The 24,086-nt window shown below is 31.4% G+C and overlaps 2 protein-coding genes across 4 annotated transcripts in view; both read right to left on the reverse strand.

Moving 5' to 3' along the window:
• LOC115235560 (homeobox protein abdominal-A-like) overlaps positions 1–12,104 on the reverse strand; it is a 25,086-nt gene extending 12,982 nt beyond the window's left edge. Inside the window, exons 1-3 of one of the 3 annotated variants that reach the window (XM_029807434.1) lie at positions 11,892–12,104; positions 11,222–11,324; positions 1–1,438 (exon numbers count right to left, since the gene is read on the reverse strand). In XM_029807434.1, the coding sequence (XP_029663294.1) occupies positions 1–1,026 (1,026 nt within the window). In that variant the 5' untranslated portion in view covers positions 1,027–1,438; positions 11,222–11,324; positions 11,892–12,104. Of the gene's footprint in view, positions 1,439–11,221; positions 11,325–11,891 lie in introns of those variants that run through there. The other 2 variants (XM_029807443.1, XM_029807453.1) reach the window with 2 other exon arrangements.
• Positions 12,105–12,614: 510 nt separating this feature from the next.
• On the reverse strand, positions 12,615–23,922 carry LOC115235553 (phosphatidylinositol 4-phosphate 3-kinase C2 domain-containing subunit beta). Its single transcript, XM_029807420.1, has 24 exons — positions 23,833–23,922; positions 23,666–23,772; positions 23,467–23,511; positions 22,902–23,163; positions 22,144–22,364; positions 21,959–22,067; positions 21,706–21,867; positions 21,392–21,621; positions 21,213–21,312; positions 20,709–21,128; positions 20,430–20,631; positions 20,170–20,343; positions 19,783–20,043; positions 19,497–19,685; positions 19,167–19,398; positions 18,798–18,944; positions 18,462–18,710; positions 17,929–18,365; positions 17,615–17,771; positions 16,619–16,854; positions 16,259–16,459; positions 14,424–14,620; positions 13,889–14,136; positions 12,615–13,783 (listed from the first exon to the last, which is right to left on the reverse strand). Exons 2-24 carry the CDS (start codon positions 23,714–23,716, stop codon positions 13,610–13,612), a joined length of 4,704 nt encoding a protein of 1,567 aa, XP_029663280.1. The 5' UTR covers positions 23,717–23,772; positions 23,833–23,922; the 3' UTR covers positions 12,615–13,609.
• Between the last annotated feature and the right edge of the window lie 164 nt (positions 23,923–24,086).

Below are 24,086 nucleotides of genomic sequence, written 5' to 3' on the forward strand. Positions count from 1 at the left end.
CGGCATTCCGCCATTCTCGTGTCTCATACCCCACTCATGTAATATCTGTTGTCTATAAGAATTTTCAAACGATTGTTGCGAGTATTCTTGAAGTTGTTGTTTGGATAACGAAACACGTTGACCACGGTGAACGTGATGCTGCGGTGACGGATGATGCTGACACTGTTGTTGCGGTGGCGAAATTTGTTGTATATGTTGTTGCGGTGACGAATGCTGCTGATAATGTTGCTGAGGTGGTGAACTTTGCTGCATATTCTGCTGCGGCGACGGATGTTGCGAACAGATTTGTTGAGGGGGCGAATGTTCTTGCATATTCTGTTGTGGTGACGAGAGCTGCGAACAGAGTTGTTGAGATGGCGAATGTTGCTGCATGTTTTGATGCGGTGATGAATGTTGCGGACAGATTTGCTGGGTTGGCGAATGTTGTTGCATATTTTGTTGCGGCGATGAATGTTGCGAATACAGTTGCTGAGCTGGCGAATGTTGTTGCATATTCTGCTCCGGCGAGGAATGTTGGCCATTAAGTTCATCTAGCAACGAACGCTGCTGGATGCGCTGCTGTACCAAGTTTGGCTGCTGTTGTGATTGCGGTTGAAGATGATGCAGTTGTTGGTGTTGATATTGTATATATTGCGAGTAATGAGGTGAGTAAGGCCATCCAGGGAGCATCTCGGCATGATTAAAAAACTGTGAAGGAATTGTGTGCGTGTGTGCGTTCGGCTGATGCTGCGGATGCAGGGCTGGTGTTGCCGGTATGGGTCTAGGAGAATATCCATACCAGTGGCTCCCGTCAATGACGGCGGCGGCAACCGCGGCCGCGGTATGCGGTTGAACCTGTTGCATCGGTGTTTGCTGCTGCGCTTGCTGCATTATTAATTGTTGCTGTTGTTGATTATTCGCGATCTGTTGTTGTTGATGGCGATATGTAACGCTAAAGTTCGCTTGGTTATAATGCGACATCATGTTCGCGAGATTGCTGAGATTCGACGGTTCTCCCGTGACAAAATCGTCATGAAATGATGGCATGTCTTTTTTTTATATTAAAGTATTTACACAATATACAAATATATGTTTTCACAATACAAAGTAAAAAAATCGCGATCGGAAGTCAAAAATAAATTGTTCACTACACGAAATCGAATCATATAAAACACAAATGAACTGAACGGAACGTTGTTGTTTGATGCGACGAACTTGTTTGATCCTTGTCCTTTGGTCTCGATAGCGAGAATGTGACTTTGGCGAGCCTCTGTCGTGTATTACCACTTTTCTCCTCGCGTGTACTTTCATACTCACATTGCTATGAATCGACTAACATGGTTCACGAGTTTGGTGGGGCGCAGCTAGTCGAACCGGATAAGCTCTGTTCCCACCAGCAGCACCGACCGACCAATCTACATCCACGACTCATCGTAATGGTGTCCAACGAGTCGCCCATCTACAGAACGAAAGAGAAAGAGAAAGAAAAAGAGAGCGAGAGAGAAAAAGAAAAGGAATTCTTGTGACTCCACCTCTCTCGATAAGACATGCTGTTACATATTTATTCCATACCAGTGCATCGACTTGCATTGTTTCTGTCGATTTTTTTGCGACAAAAAAGAAATTTTTCATCTCTAATCTTCAATTATCTAATCATAAAATAAATTTTTTTGATTCTTTATTAATAAATAATAGGAATTAATTTGAGATAGAAATGGGAATTAATGATTTTAAAATACAATTTTGTGTATAAGGAGATAATCCAAATTTTTCGATTTAGGTATTAGAAATATATTAGGCCATCAAAATATTTCACGAATTTTATGATAAATTTTTTTAAATAAACGGTACTGATATACAAATTAATCTTCCATTTTTCTTTTCTCTCTCCTCTTCTCTATTCTCTTTTTTCTTTTTTTCTTCCTCTCTTTCTTTCTTACGTTACGTAAATGCGTGTATTGTGCTTGAAAATATCAAAGAAATAATATAGTAAGAAAGTTTGTTGTATTTCTTAATATATTATATTACATTGTAATTTATATTATATATTTTTTCATTTACTTCTGTTTTATTGCAAATGATCTCGATAAAGATTAAAATATTTCTGAATCTCTTTGGTTAATTTATGCATTAATGAAGAAAATTATATTTCTCGTATTTTATGAAATCGGACTCGTATTAGTTTCTGTATTTTCATGTTATAACAAAAATATAAAAATATTTGTTAGTAATCAAATACATTTTGACAGTTATATGAAGTTTTATTCATCGTCATTAATAATATATGTATTTTTTTATTATGATATTACATATGTAATATTTTTTCAAAGTTTATGTTATATCAAAATGATAATTTAATATCATAATCGCGCATAAATCTTAGCACAAGTATCGTATATCTTCAATTTTAAGTGGTATATTCGCGTAATATATTATTTTATTGCACGATTGTAGTAAGATCACACACACACAAAATAGTCTGGGATGTGTATAACAGTTATATACTATGTACCAGAAGTTCATAAATCATTTCAGCACTTAGATAATTTAGAGACGAAAACTCAAGTTTATCGCAGTTGTGATTACGATCGATGATCATTGTTTATTACGTTTATTTAAGTTAAAGTGAGATTTCTCTCTACGTGTTCATAATAAATTGCTCCTGGATAATACCAATAAGTCAATGACTTTCTTAATAACATTAGAGATAATACAAATAAGTCAATGACTTTCTTAATAACATTAAGATTCATTGACTTATTGGTATTATACAGCAAAAAAAAAATAAGAAAAATAATTGAAAATAATTAGAAGAATAATTTTTGCATCATGTCTTAAAAAGATGAAATCTGGAGAAGTAAAAAAAAATTGCCCATATATAATCATATACATATATATTTATATATAGACAATTTTTTTACTTTTTCAAGTTTCACTCTTTTTGAAAAAAAAACAATGCACACAAAAACTATTTTTCTAATTATTATTTAATTATTCTTCTTATTATTTTCCTGTATATATGGACGGAGATTAAATAAGAAAAAGAAAATATATAATATAGACATATTTTATGTATAATTAAACGATATCCCAAAACTTCAAAATTTTCTTTTAAGAGTAGATTTTCTGGCTAATTTAGAAACGATGTTTTCTCAGCAAAAATGTCGAGAAAAGTCATCATATTTTGCAAGCTCCCAATATTTTTCATTATATATTTTTGTAACTGACAATAAGCCTTAAATTAAAACTTTATTAAAGTAAATTAACCTGAAATTAACTGAAAAATGCAGTTGTGTTCTGATCTTTTAACTCTACAAAGTTTAGTTTACGAAAACCCCTTTTTTCAATTGCTTACATTCGAAAATTATTAATATCTCAACATTTGTGCAAGAAAAGAATCGTTTCCAAAATGACCAGAAAGAGAGAATCCGTCCTTAAAAAAAATTCGGAGATTTAGGGACATCCTGTATATCTTTATATTTCATTATACATATATGGAATTTTTTTCCAGATTTATATGTTAGTTTGAGATTATTTATTACAATATTCAAAATTATAAGCGATGTAGTTATCGTTATGTATTGTTAAAAGCTTGTAAGATCGCAGTACTGTGGAAAAGATTTTGAGAAAAGAATCCTAACAACATACTTAATTTTGATTGCAATAAAACTTCTTCAATACACCGTATACCGTAGCTATAATATCTTAAATATATACGTTAAAATAGCCCTTTTTGCAACTTCAACCGCAAATTTCTCAAAAAAAATTGTTACGTGATGAAGCAATTTAGAAAATGAAATCGTATTCAGTATAAAAAATACTATGGGAAAGGGTTAATCTTTTTCTAGTGTTTGAAAAAAGATTATTTTTTGTTGGATTGTGTTATGTATAATGCGAATATAATATATGTATTCGCGATACAATATTCTCGCTGATATCACGTTGGAATAACGTGCGTAAACGATTACACGTTGTCGATTATAGTTATATTTTCGTGTAGTTACGAGGATAATCATCTATTGTGCGAGACGAGGATTAGCACACCTGTTGCTGTTTTATTGCTGCGATTTTGTTAGAGTCGAGTCTGTATGTTGAGAATAAGTGATGGTAGGCAGGAACGAAAGGACGTATCAAGCTATTTTTAATGACAGGACAGTGGCAGTTTAATTGGTCACGCGCAGCAGTTTCGACACTATTTCTTTCAGAACAAATGTGTATACCTCAGTTTTTCTAAACTCCACATCATCTGCACTGTTGTAGAAACAGATTTCTGCGATAAAGGAAGCATAGCATATTATTTTGCAGTGATGGTAAAACCTCAAATCTCATGGTTTTAGAAATGCGGTAACATATTGCATTAGTCGTATTCCAATTCTGGTATTGATAAAATCAATATTACTATGTTATGTATGTTCCTTAAGACGTGAAAAAATATAAGTAAGATTCATTTTTTATCGAGAAAATATCGTATCTCATTTTCGAGATAAGTATGACTAGTCTAACCAAAATAATAATTTTAGTTTCTTGCATAGATTTAAATATTATTAATTTATTTTTTAAATTCAGTCTATTTACTAAAAATTTTGGTCGATACAGATTTGACGCTTTATGGACAAGCTTTTTGTGAAAAATTTTATAAAAAATCGGCAACATTATGTTATAATATAATTGTGACAATTGATTTTGTAAAAAGTCATCTGCAACATGTATATTTGTAATTGTTACGTGCAGAGTTAAAATTAATCAAGTTTAGTCTTTGATGCTCGGGAGAAAGAAAAGGAATTTTTTTCGAATTCTGTTTACGTGTTCATTGTTAAGACATACTTCCGGGTGTCCATTAAGAAAGAGTCCAAAAGATTTATTTGTAAAGAAGCCAATTTTCAGCTCTCGGAAAAGGAAAAGGACGAATTGACTAATCCAATTCTACTGCAAGACATGACATTATACTTTAACAGCAGACACTATTCACAATGTCAAATTTTTAAGCGTTACAAATTTGATGTATGTATGTTTTAACATAAGAAAATAGTTACGAGAACTTTATACCCAGTGAGAAATACCGATCGAAAAAACGTGTATTAGATGTGTATTAGACATCTATAGACGTCTAATAGCCGTCTTTCTGACTTGTGATTTCTCATTGGGTACAACAAATGGAATTTTGTCGGTTTGAATATGGCGTTTAATTTGGAAAGGTATTTTTAAACATCTTGTTAGTTTTTTGGTTCCAGATGTTATATTTAAAAAAAAAACCAACGGTATTTGAGTAACAATTTATCTTGTAAAATCTGATAGTCTGATTTATTTGATTTTTAATTCTATCATGATATTAACTCATAAAAGAGATAAATATAATTAGATAAAGAGATATATATATACATATATATATATATTATCACACATGATGATATGATGCTAGTTTATAATAATATAGCTATACATATTATATACAAATTATGTCTCATCTGTAAAAAAAATTAGTAATTTATATCTTATATCCGTTCATTATTTTCGGCTAGTATGTAATTGAAAAAAAAAATTAGAATCTAGAAATTATCGTGTTTTTCATGAATACATGAGTATACTAAAAAACGGACAATTGATTTCTTATTTTGGCTTTTGTTTGAATGATGTAATTTTCTTTTCTTCCTTTTGTTCTTTCCCTTTTTTTCTGAATACCTGGATATCGTTGAATGCGGTAAAAGGCTCGCAAATGTCTTCAGTTTTCTTTAGACTTTTCTCGCGCGTTGCTTCTTTACTTCCTTACCTGATATAAACTAACCTTTAGTTTGCACTCTGCTCATTTCGAGAATTTCTTTTCACATTTTCTCTGCCGCTATTTTTTATTGTCCTTTTCTTTACTCATATTTTATTTTTTATTTTGTGCGAAACATTTGCGTCTTCCTACCGTTACCTTTTTTATTGTTATTTTTATAGACAATTCATGTTTCTTCGGTGCACGATGGATTCTGTCGCCTTAACTCAACATTTTATTCTTTCTCATTATGATTTTATAATTGCGTGTTCTCCGTAGATTTTTTCTTATCATATATAAGATTGCATTCATCATCATACTTTTTTATGATTTGTCCTTAAAGGGTTTTGTCCTAGGATAGTCATAAACACTTCAGTCAGTCTCTCTCGCCGAAAATTACTCTTAAGTGGATACTAAGAGTTTTATATCATACCAATAATATATAAATTACAGTAAGAATAGGTTGAAGTGTAAAAAGTCGAATTTATTGAGCGCTTGTAACAGTCCATTACAGACAATAAAACACATTATTATTATATACTTGTTCGGTGCGGCACGTGCCTATTTATTATAGATTATAAGTTTAGATGTTATGGAGAGCTTTATAAATTTGTTTTAATGTGATTATTTTATATATATAAGATAATTTCTAATTTATATTTGAAGATAATCTTTAAGAAATCAACGTAACATTTGCAAAACATTCCAACAATTTTGTCAGTAGATTGATTGATTTATTTCTTTGTACGCATATCCAGTGCAATATCAAGATTCTATTTTAAAAATTACAATTTTTTTATTTGAAAAAATAGATAATTACGTAACAAAAAATTATTTTTTGAAATTAATAGAAAACAATAAAAATTAGAAGAATAATAATATAATCCTAAAATTGTCGCGCACAAAATGATTAACAAGAATTATATCATGATTAATAATGTATATAGTTTTCTTAGGTTTCAGTAAAAATTTTTAGTTTCAATATGATTCTCTTCTTCTATCATTATTTTTATGTATGTGTTCCACATTAATCTATGTATAACTCACATTTTTGTTTTATTAATCTAAGATTTTTAATTTCTTCTGTTAATTTACGACTCGTAAGTTCAAGTTATTAAATATGGGAGAATAATAATTCCTTACGATAAATGTAAAAAAAAACGAAAAAACTTGATTAAACGAAGATAATTCGATATATCTCTCACGTTGTGCATAATGGAGAGTTATAGTTACGCGAGAGCCCGCGGACATTAATTGGCGGACATCTTCGTTGCCTCGCCGAGCCGGCTTTAATGATCAGCCTGTAAAAATGTTCTCTATTTTTATTTTTTTATGACGCCATAAACACTTCACCGCGCTGAAGGCGCGCGTAGAGTGCCCGCTGCAGCTTATTTATGCATTGCATGACGATATCTTTCGTAGCATTCCTATTATAATTAACTTGTTGATCAATTCAATTTATATATATATATTGCAGATTTTTTCTAAAATCAGTCCTTTACAAAAAGCGTAGGTTTTTTATAAAATATATAAATATATATACATATTTATATTTATATTTATATATGCATACACATATATTTTCCAATTGATTAATGAACATAAAATGGAATAAGATTGCATCTAGTTGAGATAATTTTGCACCTGAATGTTTTTGGATTTTTAAGCAACGTTAAAATAGTTTAATTACAAAATACCGTTTTACAAATTACAATATCATGGAGTAATGTAATCTTAGCAATTTAATTCTGTTCGTACTTGCTTTTTTTATTAAAATTCCTCGCTCTTTTCGATTTATACACTCTCTATTTTTTTTCGTCTACGAATAAGGGATATGCGTCGACTTTTCATAAGATCCAAAAATTTCGTTAGTTTATTTTTGCGTTGAATGCTCCCTGTTATGTCGAAAGGATAACTCGGAATTCCTAGCAGAACATTTAGTTATACTGCAACGCGGGGCGGTCGTGAAACGCAACCTCTCGATTATAGCACCTGCGGGAAGCGTGATGGCACATCAGAGCACCGCAACGTCTCATAACTTTACATAAAATTAGTACCTAAAAGCCCTTCGTCCTTGAGGGCCGCGGAAAGCTCTCGCACCGGTATTATAGCCGGTCAGAAGTTCAAACGTTTAATCGGCGAGCATAACATTAGATCCTGGAAGCGCGTAATAATATAATCGAGAGATTATCCCAAGTATGATTCGAAACACGATGGCTAATCGAACACGTTATATTTAAGAAAGTCAGTTAGTGATAATTTCATTCGATTGAGGCAAATTAATAAAAATACTATATATGACTGTGTATCGGACAAAATTTTAAGAAACAAATCTCCTTTTTTTTGAAATCAATAAAGAAGGGCATTCATGAAAGCTTAAGATGTTGTCGTCATGTCTACATCACATTTTATACATATGCTTGTTGTTATAATATGAACATACTCGTATATTGCACTTAAATTATATTATGCAATGATTCGTATTAACTCACGCTTTTTTTTAATATTTGCAAAATCGTATTTGCTAAACTCGGTATATTTTGAAACTCGATACTGTCAAAGGATTAAATTAAAAAAATTATCCGCATGATTTATTTGATACTCATACTATATAATATGTCACAGTTGTCGCACAACACAGCGTATACGATATCTCGGTAAGTACACATTAGAGGTATTAATTGCGATTGCATAATATTTACGATGATGCTTTAAATAGCATTCTCTATCTCGTTCTTGCGACGAGTTCCGTGGAACGCATAGAAAGTTACTCATTAAGATTATATACATATATATATTTGGCTAATTTATTGTTACTGTGTTATTATACCCGAGGAGTTGCTTGATTTTTATGTTGATAATAGTTCAACGCGTGAATACAGCGGCACATGTTACACAAGATTTTGTCTCAATCACATTACAAAAAAAGAATATTGTATTTTGTTATTAAATTATTATATCATTAATAACAATTTATCGGCGACAGCACACACGAGATATAATAATTGAGATATATTGTCTTATTATTTATCGACGAAAAGCCAGGGAACCTCAGAGCAAAAACTTAGAATAGAACTTAAGATACAGCAATGGAAGGTGATCAATATCTTTTTGTAATAAAATATTACAAAAATTTTTTAAAATAATTTTTAAAAAATAATTCTAAAGTGTGAAATTCGTGTAGAGATTAACTTCATTCTTATAACATTAACGAAGAATGGTCTCTATAACGAAAAAACCCTAGGTGTCAAATCTTTTGTGGACCGCATGCGGACGCATGCTTACTGCATGATAATTCCAGACTTACGCAAGATATTTCCTTGATGTTTTGCCGCCACATTTCGGAAGAAACATTCTCGGATACTCCTGCAGAGAATAAATTGCATTCGGATTTTACGACAGTCTCGTCCACTAAGCACCGAAAAGAAAAAAAAGAAAGTTTTTTTTACAAAACCTTGGATCAGTGTTGACACAGTTCACAATAAAATTTGTTCCACTTATTGTTAGGTCTACAATATTTGTATGTCACCAGTTCTGCGCTATAGATTGCCTTAAAAAGTGAGTTCGAAGAAATCGATATTTTGAAACTGAGATGTGCACAAACGAAAGAAAATGAAAGGTTCTCTACTAATTATTTAGCAGTGTTATATATTAAACAATTTAAGAAATTATTAAGGCTCTCAAGTAAAATTACAAGTTTATTAAATAATCGCGAGTTAGTAAGAGCCAGATGCGAATGCCAGTCTCATAGAAAAATAAGTTTTCCATGAAACTGACCATGCGCACAGGATACAAAATTTACTTGGTTCTAAACCAAGATTAAATTAATCTCAATTCGAGATTTATAATAACCCCTCTTTAATCTCTTGTTTCTGGAGAGACAAAGGTGTGAAAATCATAGCAACGAAGTCGTCGAGAACCGATTACTAGCCCATTTTCTATGTGAATTTTTTAAAATTTTATTAAGCCTTTTTGTTTCGTTATTTGTTAAATAATTATATTTACGCGGATACACAAAGTAATTAAGTTTGACAAAAAAAATGAATCGGAATAAAACGATTGGATTTGATGACAAAAAAATGAGTCGAATTAGATATTTATCGCGGATTAGATGTTTATTAATTTGAAGAATATTCTGAAGAATAGCTGGCAGAGTTGAATTATGAGTAGCAAAAATATTTCTATCTTATATAAAAATCTAAAGATGTTGCATAGATATTAATTATACCTATCATGATTTACGATATTTCGTTGAGATCGGGAAGAAAAGATTTTAATCTGGCAAGCTTTTAATCCAGCAATCAAACCATTCTTGGTTTCGTACACCGTTAAAACTTTATTCTAAACGTTTGACTCCGCCTCTCGGAAAAGAGATCCGACCATATCCGAATTTCTTTTGTGTATCATGGAGGGAAAGAAATTTTTGCAGTGTGGGTTAGGCTCGAGAAATACGTGGTGGCCAATTGGAATATTTCTTGCCTTCTTTCATATTGCTAAAGCTTGGATAGGTGAGTTTCTCATAATGGCACGATATTCGAGCAGGTAACAGATCGTAGATGTAAGCAAAAGAATAATGAAAAATGTTTTCACACAAAATATATGTGAAGCAAATGTATGTATAAACGGGGCATGTAGTAAATCCACGCACACAACATTATTGAATATATCGAAACGTATTCTTCCAAATACATATGTATGTATATATATATATACTTCTCGTATAAAAAGTATCAGGAGAGTTTTATGAATGCGAGTGCGCATTCCAAGTATGCATAGAGTTCAATCGGATAACTTCACAAGCGGGATTTTAACGATAACAGCGGAATTACAAGCCTTGGATTTATTTGGTTTTATGTGAAGATTATACTTGAACTTTGAATTAAATTAAAAAATTAATTTGAATTTTAAATAAAACAAGTTTTTTTTTTACAGAATACGTCCAACTTTTTCAAAGTATTTTTATGAATCATTGTTTAAAAATCGTTGATTTAAATATGATTACATAAAACGCGAAATTGAATCAAGCTGTAAAGCTGTTCAAATAATTAAATCGAATTTACACACTCTAATTATTCTATAAAAAATATTTATTTTATCAATTATTCTATAATTATATATAATCAAATATTCTATCAAAAACTTAAACTAGAGAATGGCCAATAATAGAGGTAAAACAGTTATTGATAGTGCGTATGCGTATATTAAACCGAAAAAAATTATTACGTATTATTACACCCAAATGTTTCGATTCCGTGCTTTGGAATCCTTTTGAATTTAAATTTTATATCAAAAAATTTCAGTGTCGTTGAAAATAGTAATTTGAATATAAAAAAGAAAAACAGAGAGATTTTGTTTAAATTAATTTTTACATAAATTGTTCTTAAAAATATTGCCGCAAAAACTTCAGAAGAAATTGTATTTCTTAAGTTTGGAATTAAGCAGATATAAAAAAATTGAATAAAAAATCAATTATTCTTTTTTGCTTACCTTTATTTCCATTTGGCTGCACTAGATATTTCTTTTATCCTTAATCACTTTTCCTAAACAGCTCCATTTTAATTTCTTCTGCACACACACAATCTTTCTCCTCCTAAAAAGATAGTAAAAAATGTATTAATATATATATATATATATATATTACGTAATATTTTAAATCATTGAAAGTCATAACGGATTATGCAAATGTAAAAAATGCGTAAATCAGGAGAGTCATCTACGCTCTTCATATGAAAAAAAAATATAAACATCTCTAGGTTAACACAGTTGAGATCAAGACAAACAACCTAAAAATAAATACAGAAAAAGAAAACGTTAAATGTGTGTGTACGTAAACGGAAATTGAAACTTGAAAAATTACATCTTATAATGATCGAAATATTAAACAAATTTGTCGTAAAGAGTCCTAAAGCGCGGGAAACAAATGTTTGGGTGTAATAATATGTATAATATTTTTTTTTCAATTTAATATAAGAATGCATACATTAAAAAGTGAAATATTTTCTGCAAATATGTTTATTTAAAAAAGCGGTCATAGACTTTTCTTATATATCTAGTTATATACTTTATAAATAATTTTTTAAACATAAATAGTATAAATCTTTTTCTCTCTCTCTCTCTTTTTTCTATGGGTCTTGTACGTTATATACATTATACTCACGGCTATAAAATCTCGGCTTTCTCAATCTTTTTTTAAATTGTGTAGATATCTCTTCTTTATATATTATTTTGGCATATCAAATGCAGCGCAGGTATTAAAATGGCTCTTTGTTTAGATTTATTCGAAGATGTCTTTCGTTTTCATTCGACAGAAATTCGAGGACAGAGACAGGCGCGCGTGCTGGGTTTTCGACAACCACAAACCACAAACCACAAATCCCTCGCAAAACAGCGCCATCATATATAATTGAATTATTTAGCCAACTATACTTTTCAACTCTGTCGATAAAATTTGGTATGTGTCCGTGCTAACACACACATCAAATAATAATTTTGTCGATAGAAAATGTTGAAAAGCATATGTGACTATAAATATTTCCATTATTATATAATGATACTATATATATATATATATATATTGTGCGGGGAGATTTAATGATTATCATATAAAAAATGCCGGCATTAGCCGTTGTTAGGATTCCCTCTGACTATAAAGCAGGTAAATTTTATGCTTCAATTTAATTAAAATTTTATAAATATTCGAAGCGTATGAAATTGTTAAATTTATATATATATATGTGTGTATAGGAGGCAATTATATATTTTCAAGCTAAATGAAAGTTTTAGAACTTGTTGAAAAAAATAATTTTTTAAAAATTTATACATAGAATTATAGCACAGATGTTTGTTTGTGTGCATGATATAACAGATATACGTTGCAGTGTAAGATAATTAAAGATGATTTATTACATAAATTTGATAGCATATTTACATAATTTAATATTATGTTCATTTATTATAAATGAGGCCATTACATATAAACAGGCAATATTATATATATGTGGATTTTTTTCTAATAGTAAAATAACATCATAAAAGTGAGTGATATATGCGAGCCCATTATACATATATGTTATATAAAATTTAAATTTTAACTAGATATAAGTGATAAAAAATTGTATAGTGTTTCACTTAGACTATAAAATATTTCTAAAAGAATTCAGTATATTATAGCCGATTAGAAATAATTTCATTACTACATTTGTGTGATACAAAATGCATTCAATTTCTATTTACAATTGATGGTCAATATAATTGATAAAAAGTGACGTAAATAAATAAGTGTATAAAATTTCTGTAAAAGAGTAAACTTCTCTCTCTCCAATATATATAGATTAAATAATATATAGATTAAATTCATGCTAAATTTTTCATATTTTTTAAAGATATTTTTCGTTAAAAATATATAATTAGAGAACTATATATATAAACATGATAGAGATATATAATTCTAAACTTTCGCAACATTCATTTCCTTTCTATTTGTTATGCACGCTCATTGCATATGTATATTTAGATACTTTTTAGGTATAATCGTTATGTATACTAATATTATTAGCAATTTTTTGTAGAAGTTGACCCTTTTTACTTTCTAATTTTTTTTTATATAGCTATCTCATTTCGAGATATCACACAATTTCTAATATTTATTATATCGAATCTTTACTTTGTTAAAGAAACGAAACTGCTTGTGAGATGCACAAAATTATATAAATACAAATTATTTTTCATCTCGTGAAGCATAGTGATTATTGCACTTGCTTGTGCATACTAAAAAAGTTTTAATGTTGTGCGCTAACGGTACGTTTCCTATATACCCTAATGATAACATTTATGAGTATTGAGAGACTTTATTCCAGAACAGTCTTCGTACTCGCTTCATCGTACACTACCTAACGGAAACCATTCAATGGTTTCGTTTGTCAAGTCCAGACGTCCAAGTGGTAAACTTATACCACCGAGAAATTCATTCTCCTGCAATGTATCGTGATTCCATATCGTTGCTTCGAGTGTTCTCTCTCTAATCACATCTAGAGGCATTCTGTACTCCAACTAGAGAGCGATAAAAAAGATATTATAACATCATTTAATTACCAAATGATTAATATATGTTCTTATTTGTTCATAGGGCTTGTTAAATCTGATTTTATTACTTACCATCTCCATAAATGATGGATGACAGTTCTTTTTTACTACTTTCGTTTTCCGTTTCGTCGCTTTTGTAGGATCGGGTTTAAGATATACCTTTACGTATGTATTCGGTTCTTGAGCATTAGCGACTTTGGGGAGTCCTCGGGCGTGACAAACCATGACGGACAAAGTACCACGAGTGTAGTGAAGAGACAACTTGATCTGACCGCTCTGTACGTTATCTCTGATTCTCTTTTCGGCCCACCAATTTCCAACTATTGTATGAAAATGACATTGTCTATAATTATTGCCATTTCATAAATTACGAATTTCATTACAAGATTCAAACATTCGCAATTGAAAATCGGCCAAGTGTTAGACGATAATTTTCATTAACTCCATTTTTTACAGCTCTTCTGTATGTGTGATCGCAAATCTTTATTTTTAAATATTATAATAATTGTAATATATTATGAGTGTGTTTTATATATACATACATACAAATTTAAAAAAATATATATATATTTGAAAAAATATTTTTATAATATACCAAATAATATACCTTTGACTTTACGTAAACGTATATCGGCATTCTGTTGGTCTCGCAACAACGGATGGAAGAAAGTGTATACCAGATCGCTTTGGGAAATCTCGGGTGCCATTTTAAATAGACTTACAAGGAACTTCTCTATATCCGCTCGCCGTTTATCAGCTACTTGCTTAATATTAGAGCGTCCCACGCTTATTCCACTCGGTAAACTGTGAGAAAAATAGAAAGAGTCGGGGTTACTCTCTTGAAATGCTGGTAAACGCGGGAATACTTTCGTATTCGTAAACATCCTCATTCTCTTGAAAGATTATAATGTACGTATTATCAGATATATGATATGTGTTCCGTAAATAAGTAATATAATAAAAATCAAACAATCGTGTTAAGCAGTAGTGGCATTGTATGAAATATTTATACTACAGTAAAAAAAAAAAAAAAAAAAAAAAAAAAAAAAAAGATAATAAATTTAAACACTATTTTAATTTGCGTAATGGGAATGCTAGTTCTAATTAAGTCGCTTTTTACGATATTTGCGCTTAATTAATTTTCCGCTACGCTTGACAATTAATCTTGGAATGACTAAGACTGTTGTGATACGTCTGACTAATATCGGATAATCTAAAGATAAAGCATATCAAAAGGTGCGATATTATGCGCTGAGAGTTTTCGCATTTAAGATATCTTCTTATATACGTTTTGTGAACATTCTACGTGCCGTTTCTGTCTTGCCATATGATCTGTAATCGTTTGAAATTAATAATAACGGATGTGATTATCATAATTCGATTTCTCGTGAAAATTTAGCACTCGATATCTATTCTCTTCAGCAAGCAAAGTGATCATAATTCTCTTGACAGTTTTGCATTGTAAGTATTTGGTAATAGTTATTATTATACGTTATCTTATGTTATTATTTTGTATAATAGTTCTTATTAAATGTTATCTTATATTATATCAGGAAAATTAATGTTGCAAAACAGCAAAATGAGATAATATATTAATTTTAGGGGAGAGAGGTATATATAAAATTATACTTAATAAATATATCGTATTTTCATAGGAGATCCAGAATAATAAATTCTGGAAAAGATGGGCTTAAAATGGTTTCGAGCACGTTTATCGATGGAGAAAGAAGCGTCTAAAGTTCCAGTAATGACGGGCTTATATCGGAGAGTTTCACACTTTGAATCGAATGTATTGGCGATGCGAAAAAATGAGATCTCCTCTCTTTCAATCGCCAGTGAATCGACAGCAATTGCCAATAACGAAGGAGCGCAATATGACCGTTCGAAAGCAGACCTTGCGAGTCAATTATCATCGTCGTCAATTATTGATTCGGAAGAAATATGGCATGATAACTATGTGATTGTACACACGGAGCCTTCTACATCCAAAGATTCAAACTTAAAAGAAGAATCGTTGTCACGAAATGAGGAATCAAATAAGATGAATAGAGAGCAAAATGATAATTCAGATACAAAGAATCCCTCAAATAACGAGTTAGTGATTTAATAAGAGAGAAATATGTTATATGTTTAAAGACGTCTCTGTCTCATATATGAAAGGTGGATATATTCGTCTCGATTCTTCTATGATATTTCTATGTTATATTTACTATCTTTATATATAATTTATGTATTCAAAATTAAAATTAAAATTTAATTATATAAAGAGTCAAATATGTAATATATTATATGTTCATATATATATATATATATATATATAGAAATAAAAAGTGCTTTAATATATAACTAGATATGCAATGTATATATTGTGAGATAATCTTGTAATATTTGCATTAATCGTTATGAAAAATAGAATAATAATGACAATGAGATAATCTTTACCTGGCTACTTTAGCAAGTGGAAAATGTATGCACAATTTTTGGTAGAATTCACAAAATTCCTTGTACGATCGGAACAGATACGTCGGATCCGGTTGTCCTTTTCGTTGTATTCGCAGAATATACATGTAATATTTTTCCGGATCGTAACGTTTTTGATATCCGTGAACCTGCACGCTTGTTAATTGACCTTCCTGTTGCATTCTACAATGATTGTACAAATATAAAACTTATGTTAATTGCATAAATAATTGTAAATAAATCAATTGATTGGTATCCGCGAGAAACCAGAAGAGTCGTATTCTTCGATTTTTCGCGGTTGTAATCAATTATATGATATTAAAGATGGAAAAATATACTCACGTGTACGTGCGCGGAATAAAAGACAACAGTTCTCCTTCACTGTGATCTCCGGAGAATCTGAGCTGTGCCAGATTATGCAAGAAGAAGTTGAACTGCGTGAACCAGCTTTTCAAGGAACTTTCTATCATTCGAGCGAAAGTCGCCGCTGCTTCGGGATTTGTTTGCCCGGGAAGCAGTGCCTTCTGCACATAACTTACCGCGTCCATAGTAACCCCAGGAATACCGGACGAAGTCATCTGCGAAGTGGTGTACTCATTCATTCTTGCTTTATTTAAATGATCTTTTATTTCGATATCGTGCAATTTTCGCGCTATAACATCTCGTTTATGTGGATGATCGAAAAGATTTTTCCGGGATATTAAATCATCCATTGTATGTGTGTGAATCTATCTCTGTTCAGATGATAACAAATGGCTCTCCCTATTCATCGGTTATGTTTACAATTTTTATGGAGATATTATGGTGACTTTACAACGATTCTTCGAATTTTTATTCACTTTCAATGGCACTTTACTCTCAATGTGATTGACTCAGACTGCTGCAGCGTACGATATTTTGTAAGAGTGCGGGCGATAATGACCAATTAACAACATTGTGTATAGTTTAGTGCGATAGCGGTCCGCTTTCTGATAAAACATTACGGATAAAGTCCTTCCGTTGTGGCTTTATTGTTTTCAGAGCGGTGTCGAAGACCATATAATTCGTAAATTCTTTATTTAAAATGCATTCTATTTATATGCATTATATATTTTACATGAAATGCGCTTGTATTTATAATAATTAATTAATTAAAAAGTTATATTAGCTAAATACCAAAGAGAAGTATATATCCTTCTAAAATAATTAAATTTTATGTTAAAATCTATTCAATTTAATTGTACAATTTAAATACTATTTTAACATAATTTTTCTGAATGAAAATTTGGTACATAGATGTTAGCATAAAATTAATTATTAATTATTTTATTTAAAGTATAAATGTTATATAAAACATACCAGTCCAAAAAGATGAAGAATCAGATTTCCATGTTTCCGCACTACATTAAAAGCTTGGCAGCATAAATCCACGAAATGGTGAAATTTCGCCGAGGGTTTATCGCCACCGTTTATAACATATACCATATCTGATGTCAGCACAAACGGCGTTCGGTCTCTAATTGAAAAAGTATACCACACAAGATTACGCACATACTTTTCTTGTTATTCGAATTAAAATAGGAATGAAACATGTATAGTAATAACACTTGCATAATCAATAATAAATACGCGTAAGTTATATAATAAATTGTCGTATATGTATGTATATTTACCTCTTAAAGTTTCCAAACATTTGCGCATCGCCAAGGAATTTTCCAAAGTCGATATGAAACAAATGACCAGATGTTTTTAGCATAATATTATCATTATGCCTATCACAAATTCCCAAGATATAAGTAGCGACGCTGTAACCGGCACAAGACGCGGTGAAATTTTCTACCGCCCTCTCGTATTCCAACTCAGAGGGATTATGCTTCGCTAGCCATTCTGCAATCGGTCGATCCTTAAACGGTCCGGTTAGCCCAAATTCAACTTGGATCTTCCGTAATGTTTCTGCATCCGTTACCATCTCTATCATTCCTCGTTTGTGGCCGGTGGGCACGCAGGCAAAGGTGACAATTTTCAAATCAAGACCTTCCTTTAACCACAACTTGTCCATAATGCGTACCATTTGGAGAGTCAACATATCTTGCTGTAAATCATCGCCGACCTGGAAAAAAAAAGCACGACGCGTATATTCATCGAAAACGTGAATATAAAATAGTTTCACAGAATATTTCTATTAGATTAGTTAGAAAACACATACCTTGAAGATTGCCGGACTTATCACATTGTCGCAACTAATAAAGTTAATTTTCAACGGGAGAGTGAACGACGGAAAATAGGCGCACGTCTGTACGTTGATACCAAATACTAGTTTACTAGGAGATAGTGGTAAACACGTGCCGTCATCCTCCATTAACTGGCAGTGTATATTTTGTAAACCAGTTTTAAGTGTCTCCATTCGTAACGATTCCTTCGTAACTTTGATATTTTCAGCTATTTCATACAGATTCTGTGCGACAAATTGCAAGTTAAGCCGTTTGATGTAAAACCGAGAGAGATATATATATATATACTTATATGCATAATTAAAACATACTTTAACTAGCAATTGTTGGGTCAGGAAACTATTTCTCAGCGCATCTCCAATAACTGCCAGTAATGCTCTTAACATTAATTGCAATCTTCGTTGATAACGAGCACAACTAATGGCTTTGTCATCTTCTGCAGCAATTTCAGCAGAATTCTGAAGAAAAATAATATCATTTATTACAATAGTTTTCATATGTAATAATGTAGTCCACATTAAGCAACTTTATTCTTTCAATTTTATTGTTTATATAAAAATATAAGTATTTTTTTTTAATCACTACAATTCATTTTTATTGCAATGAGAATATTTTGTTACTATTAATCCTTAATATAAAATGCACAAGCAATTTATAATGTTATCAACGCATCACCCAACCTGTACCTGGGGACTCTGTCCCGGCAGCGCTTGAGTTAGCAACCAGTAAATGTGATGGGCCACCCTCGGTGAAAATAAGGCACGTTCTAATAAGAATCGAGTCAGAGGTGAAGCTTCGTACGTCTCGTGTTTCATTGCTTGAAGTAGTTGTGGCAAGTAATCGATAAGTTCGTCATTACTTAACTCGCGAATCCATCCAACTGCCATTTCTCTGACTTTCATATCTGGGAAACTGTGAAAAACAAGAAAAACGTGGTGTTCTACGAGACATTCTTTGTCTTTTTCAGGAAAAAATTCTATAATAAAGAAATAATTTTCATAAAAACATACCACGGTAAAAGTAATTGTAAAGCTTGTATCGGAGGTAGCGAGCTCCAAACTCTGAGCGAAGCGTGTAAATCCGGCAAGCACGCCCAATCCCAACTATGCGCGGCTAATAATACTTTAGGTAAAGCTTCAGGTCTGTCGTGCAAGTAATGTCTTTTTTCCCATAAAATTTCCCTTTCGTCAATGGGCGGTCTGAAAATAAGAATTGGTTTTTACATTAGAGTTTAAGATTTTAGAGAGATTTTTCTTCACTTTTTATGATCATTACATTAGAATCATTAGAGCATACCTAGAGAATGTATCCTGCTGTGTAATATCTATCAATAGTTCTTGTGTATTTTGATCTAACGAATTAAAATCTAGCGATTCTACATCGTAATCTCTCAACTCTGTGGGGAATAACACTCTTCCTCCATAATCAGGCAATTCTAAGCCTATAATGGGGTGAGTATCACCACGCGGATGAATTCCAGGCGCCGGCGCTGGACCTAATCTTTTGTCTGCGATGGCTGGCCAAAGGGACAGAAAAAAATTTCCTTGGCTCATAACACTAGAATTGAAAATAAAGACGTATAAAAATATGCACAAGAAAACGTATATATAGTTGATATATCATCGAAGATAAAAAAGAATTTTGCGTGAAAAAGGATGGTAATTTATAGTACGCGTCACTTACCCGTCATAATCAAAGAATTGTATAGCACCCCATCCGAGTTCTTCCTTCTGCATTGAATTCTCCGCTGACGAATTTGATTCATGCTCGGTTGGTTGTAAAGTACGGCCGTAAAGAACTAGCACAAGTCTGGCTTCCCTTGGTACTTGACAAACGCTTATTCCGCGAAATTCCAACCTAATATAAATTGTATGATTTTAATTCATTTTCATAAGCATATTTCTTTTGGAAAGTGGATATGTCGAATGTGTTCCCATTCTTACCATGAATTAAATAAAACTCTTGGATAGAAATTCGTGCTGACCGTCATTGGTTCTGACAAGACTGGATTTCCTACCGGTCTGGTTCCATGAAAGATTTGAGCTGCTACTATATAATCGTCATGTTTCCATGTGGTTGGCAGTCTATGTAGAGCTCCGACGCGTACCAGAATAGTATCGATTACTTCCGATGAAATTAGTGTATCTATTAACAAGAAATGATATATTATGATTTTAACATCAACATTTTTTAATGCAAAGTATCTTGCATATTATTCTTACTTGTCGGAAATTCTCCTTTGCTATTTAATTGAAAATCAACTCTGAATGCGTGACAGTACGTCTCGACGAGTTCTTGAACGGCATCGCGAATTTTATGACAATGCGAGGAAATTACATCGGGAAACTTTTTTCTCAAGGTAACCACAGCGTAATCGCCATCTTCATGTATGATTTCGGGCTTTTTACATTCTATATTGGCTGTGTGACATTGCGGTAAAAATTGGCAGCAAGCATTTACGAAATTGTCAATAGCCTCCGTGATCTCGAAAGTCTCGATGCTTCCCATTAAGGCACACACCGCTTTTACTGCTTGCACCACACAGTGTGGTTGAAGTTGAGGTAGTAAAACAGAACCCTGATTTGTGTTTACCAATTGTAACGCAGCATTCTCTACACGTTCCATTTCTTTCTCCACTGTCTCTACAATTGGAAAATGCAATATCCAAGTAAATATATCATAAATAAGGAATTTCTGTATACATATATATGTGTATATGGTTATACCTAGTAAAATAATTAATGTATCATATGAAATAGGCTGCAAAGGTTCATTTGGTAGAATATCTTCTAATCTTAAATATTGATCGCAATTATCATCTTGTAGCTGGAAAATAAAAATAGCACGATTAGTGTTTAAATAACTAAATGCTTAAATAAATATATACAATGCATTTGATACTGACTGTTCGAGCAATTGATTGTTTAATTTGTGCTCTGCTCATTATAGCTAATTCAATATCTTTTTCCAACTTAATACATTGATGTATGTATTCATATTGTGCTAAGGTCGTATTAGGTGCAAAGTATTCAGCTAAACCCCATACTCTTAAACAATATTTTTCTGCATTTACTGTATCCTCATCTTCTAAGGAACAGGCGACATTCAAGATAACGTGCTCAACGCTACAATTCACTGAAATATAATATTTAGAGCAATGTAATGCAAAGAAGAGGTATAAATCTTAATTTAAAACAGATTTCTTTAATTATTACTTACCATTGCAAGTAAAAGAAATAGATGGTGCAGGATCTTTATCATTATTGGCTAATTGTGGATGAACTACTAATTTTATACTTGTGCCATCCGGATATAAATTCTCCATTATTGGGCTGACAACGTACCCAATATTTGTATTAGGATCATTAAATGGAAACTCGCCTTAAATAATGTCAAATTAAATAAAATCGTGAATAACGAAGATGTGTATCGATTAAAATATAATATATAATGTATGAAACATTCTACTAACTTCGTATAGACTTTATTATCTTATGAAATGCCTTCAAATCGCAATCATGAAGAGATGATCTGGTTTTTATGACAGTTACATTTTCGTACAATCGCGTTTGACGTTTTTGCTAGAAATAATATTGAAATGTAATTATGATTATTTATTTTATCCAAAATTTTGGACATAACTATTCCGAGACTTACTCGACGATCTAAAGAAGTTTTTCGCCTTTCTATGGTATTCCATGCGGACGAATTGCGAGGAGGCAGTGGAGGTGGTGCAGCTGGTGACATAGCCGGCGATTTTGCAGATTTTTCCACAGCAGCGTAAACTGGATCCGAGTTGACGCTTTCGTTTGTGCTGTACATATAATCAAATGGATCGAATGGATCGTATACACTGCCACTAACTTGTGATTGCAAATCTGTAAAAAAATTGATCTACAGTAGTAAAAAAAAATCTTCTTTTTATTTATAAGAAATATTTTCAGACGTATATTTAAAATTTTGTTTTATACTATAACACCAATAATTTACAATAGAATTTCTATTAACTGAACAGTATCATCTAGGAAACAAGAATAAAGATATAATATTGCAATAGAAATACATTTAGGTGTATGTTACATACAATATATTATTAATTGTAGTCTAAATTTCACGTGTAAAAATATCAGTGAAATGTTAATATTGCTAATGTTTTAATGACAGAAATAAAAAAATGTAATGCAATAAATCATGTAAAAAAAAGAAAAAAAGAAAAAAAAACATGGTGTTACTATAACAGAGATAGAAATCAGATATTGAATCGACAAATCGTTTGCAATATAAAAAAAAAAAAGAAAATTATGAAATTATAAACTATATGAAAACTCATCAGCGCCTGAACTTCTTAATCACAACTAATTTGAATAACAGAGATTTTATTGTGCCAATAGAAAATATGAGATTATATAATTTACCGTCTCTATATTCTTGCACAGAATCATTTCCACTGTCAGTTTTAATAAGTAATGGATCGAATGCTTCCAACACGCTAACTCGCACATTTGTTTTGTCCTCTGTTTGCTCAAAATTATTCAAATCTATAAGATTGCTATTTGGTTTCTTCTCTATCACTTTTAACACGTTCAATTGTTCATCGTCCATACAGAATGCCGGTATTGACGGGGCACACATAGCAGGTGCAACGGTTGGTCTATAATTTGTAGGCAATGGAGGAATCTAAAAGAGAAATATACAACTTTTGACATTCTGTTTGATCGTTCTGTCATGTATCGATGAGCATCCCTTGCTTGAAAAAGCTAGCAATAAAGAATATATATGACATAAATATTTTTGCATTTATTAGAAAAGAGGCAAAGCACGCGTGAAAACCTATTTGATTAATTGATACATTATGTACATATTATGTTATATTTGTGATTTTGTGTGAAGAGATAAATTAAAATTAATTACTCTAATAATACTATAAAAGAAAAAGAGAATAGTATAAGCATCTCTCAAATCTTCAGATATATGAGATACCTGTCCGAAGAAAAGATGCTTAAAGATAATAAACTTCCATGCAGGCTGTAAGAAAGACTGCATTTTAACAAACTGCTTTGTATTAATCTACATTTAAATGTCGTATTAATAAAAAAAAAAAAGGAAGAAAAAATACTTTGTAGATTGGGAATGTTCATTTCAGAGAACACAAAGCGGATTCTATATAAATCTTTACTACCTGTGGTGCAATATCAGGTACATTGTTGCTAACACTATTAGCTCTTGACATGATGGGACTAATTCCCGGTGTCCCTGGTGTACATGGTGCTGTGGAAGATCGCGGACCTGGAGAAAGAGAATGATATCTAAAATCTCTCGAATGATACGCGCCAACTGAGCTATTACTTCGAGACACTCTCGATTGTTTCTTCAATACTGTCGGATGTGTATCCCAGTTCGGTTCTATTGGTGCTTTTCTGCAACAAAAAGTTTTTAATAGCTTCTACGTTTTATATAAGGACATAAAACTGTTGTTGTCGCAACCAAAAAAATAAAAAAAAAAAAAAAATAAAAATAATGTCAAATATTATTGCAAGTGCATAAATTACTCAATTAATAATTCATTGTTTATATGAGAATCGCCTGATTTATTTTAATAT

Source organism: Formica exsecta, unplaced genomic scaffold, assembly GCF_003651465.1.
Source record: "Formica exsecta isolate Colony F162 unplaced genomic scaffold, ASM365146v1 scaffold11, whole genome shotgun sequence".
Lineage (NCBI taxonomy): Eukaryota > Metazoa > Arthropoda > Insecta > Hymenoptera > Formicidae > Formica > Formica exsecta.

Coding starts and splice junctions, on each gene's coding strand:
- LOC115235553 (XM_029807420.1), bottom strand. CDS start 23,716: ATGTCAAGAGCTAATAGTGTTAGCAACAATGTACCTGATATTGCACCA. Junction 22,365..22,901: donor TGTGCAAGAATATAGAGACG/GTAAATTATATA, acceptor ATTTTTTTACAG/ATTTGCAATCACAAGTTAGT. Junction 16,460..16,618: donor TTTATTCCGCGCACGTACAC/GTGAGTATATTT, acceptor CAATCATTGTAG/AATGCAACAGGAAGGTCAAT.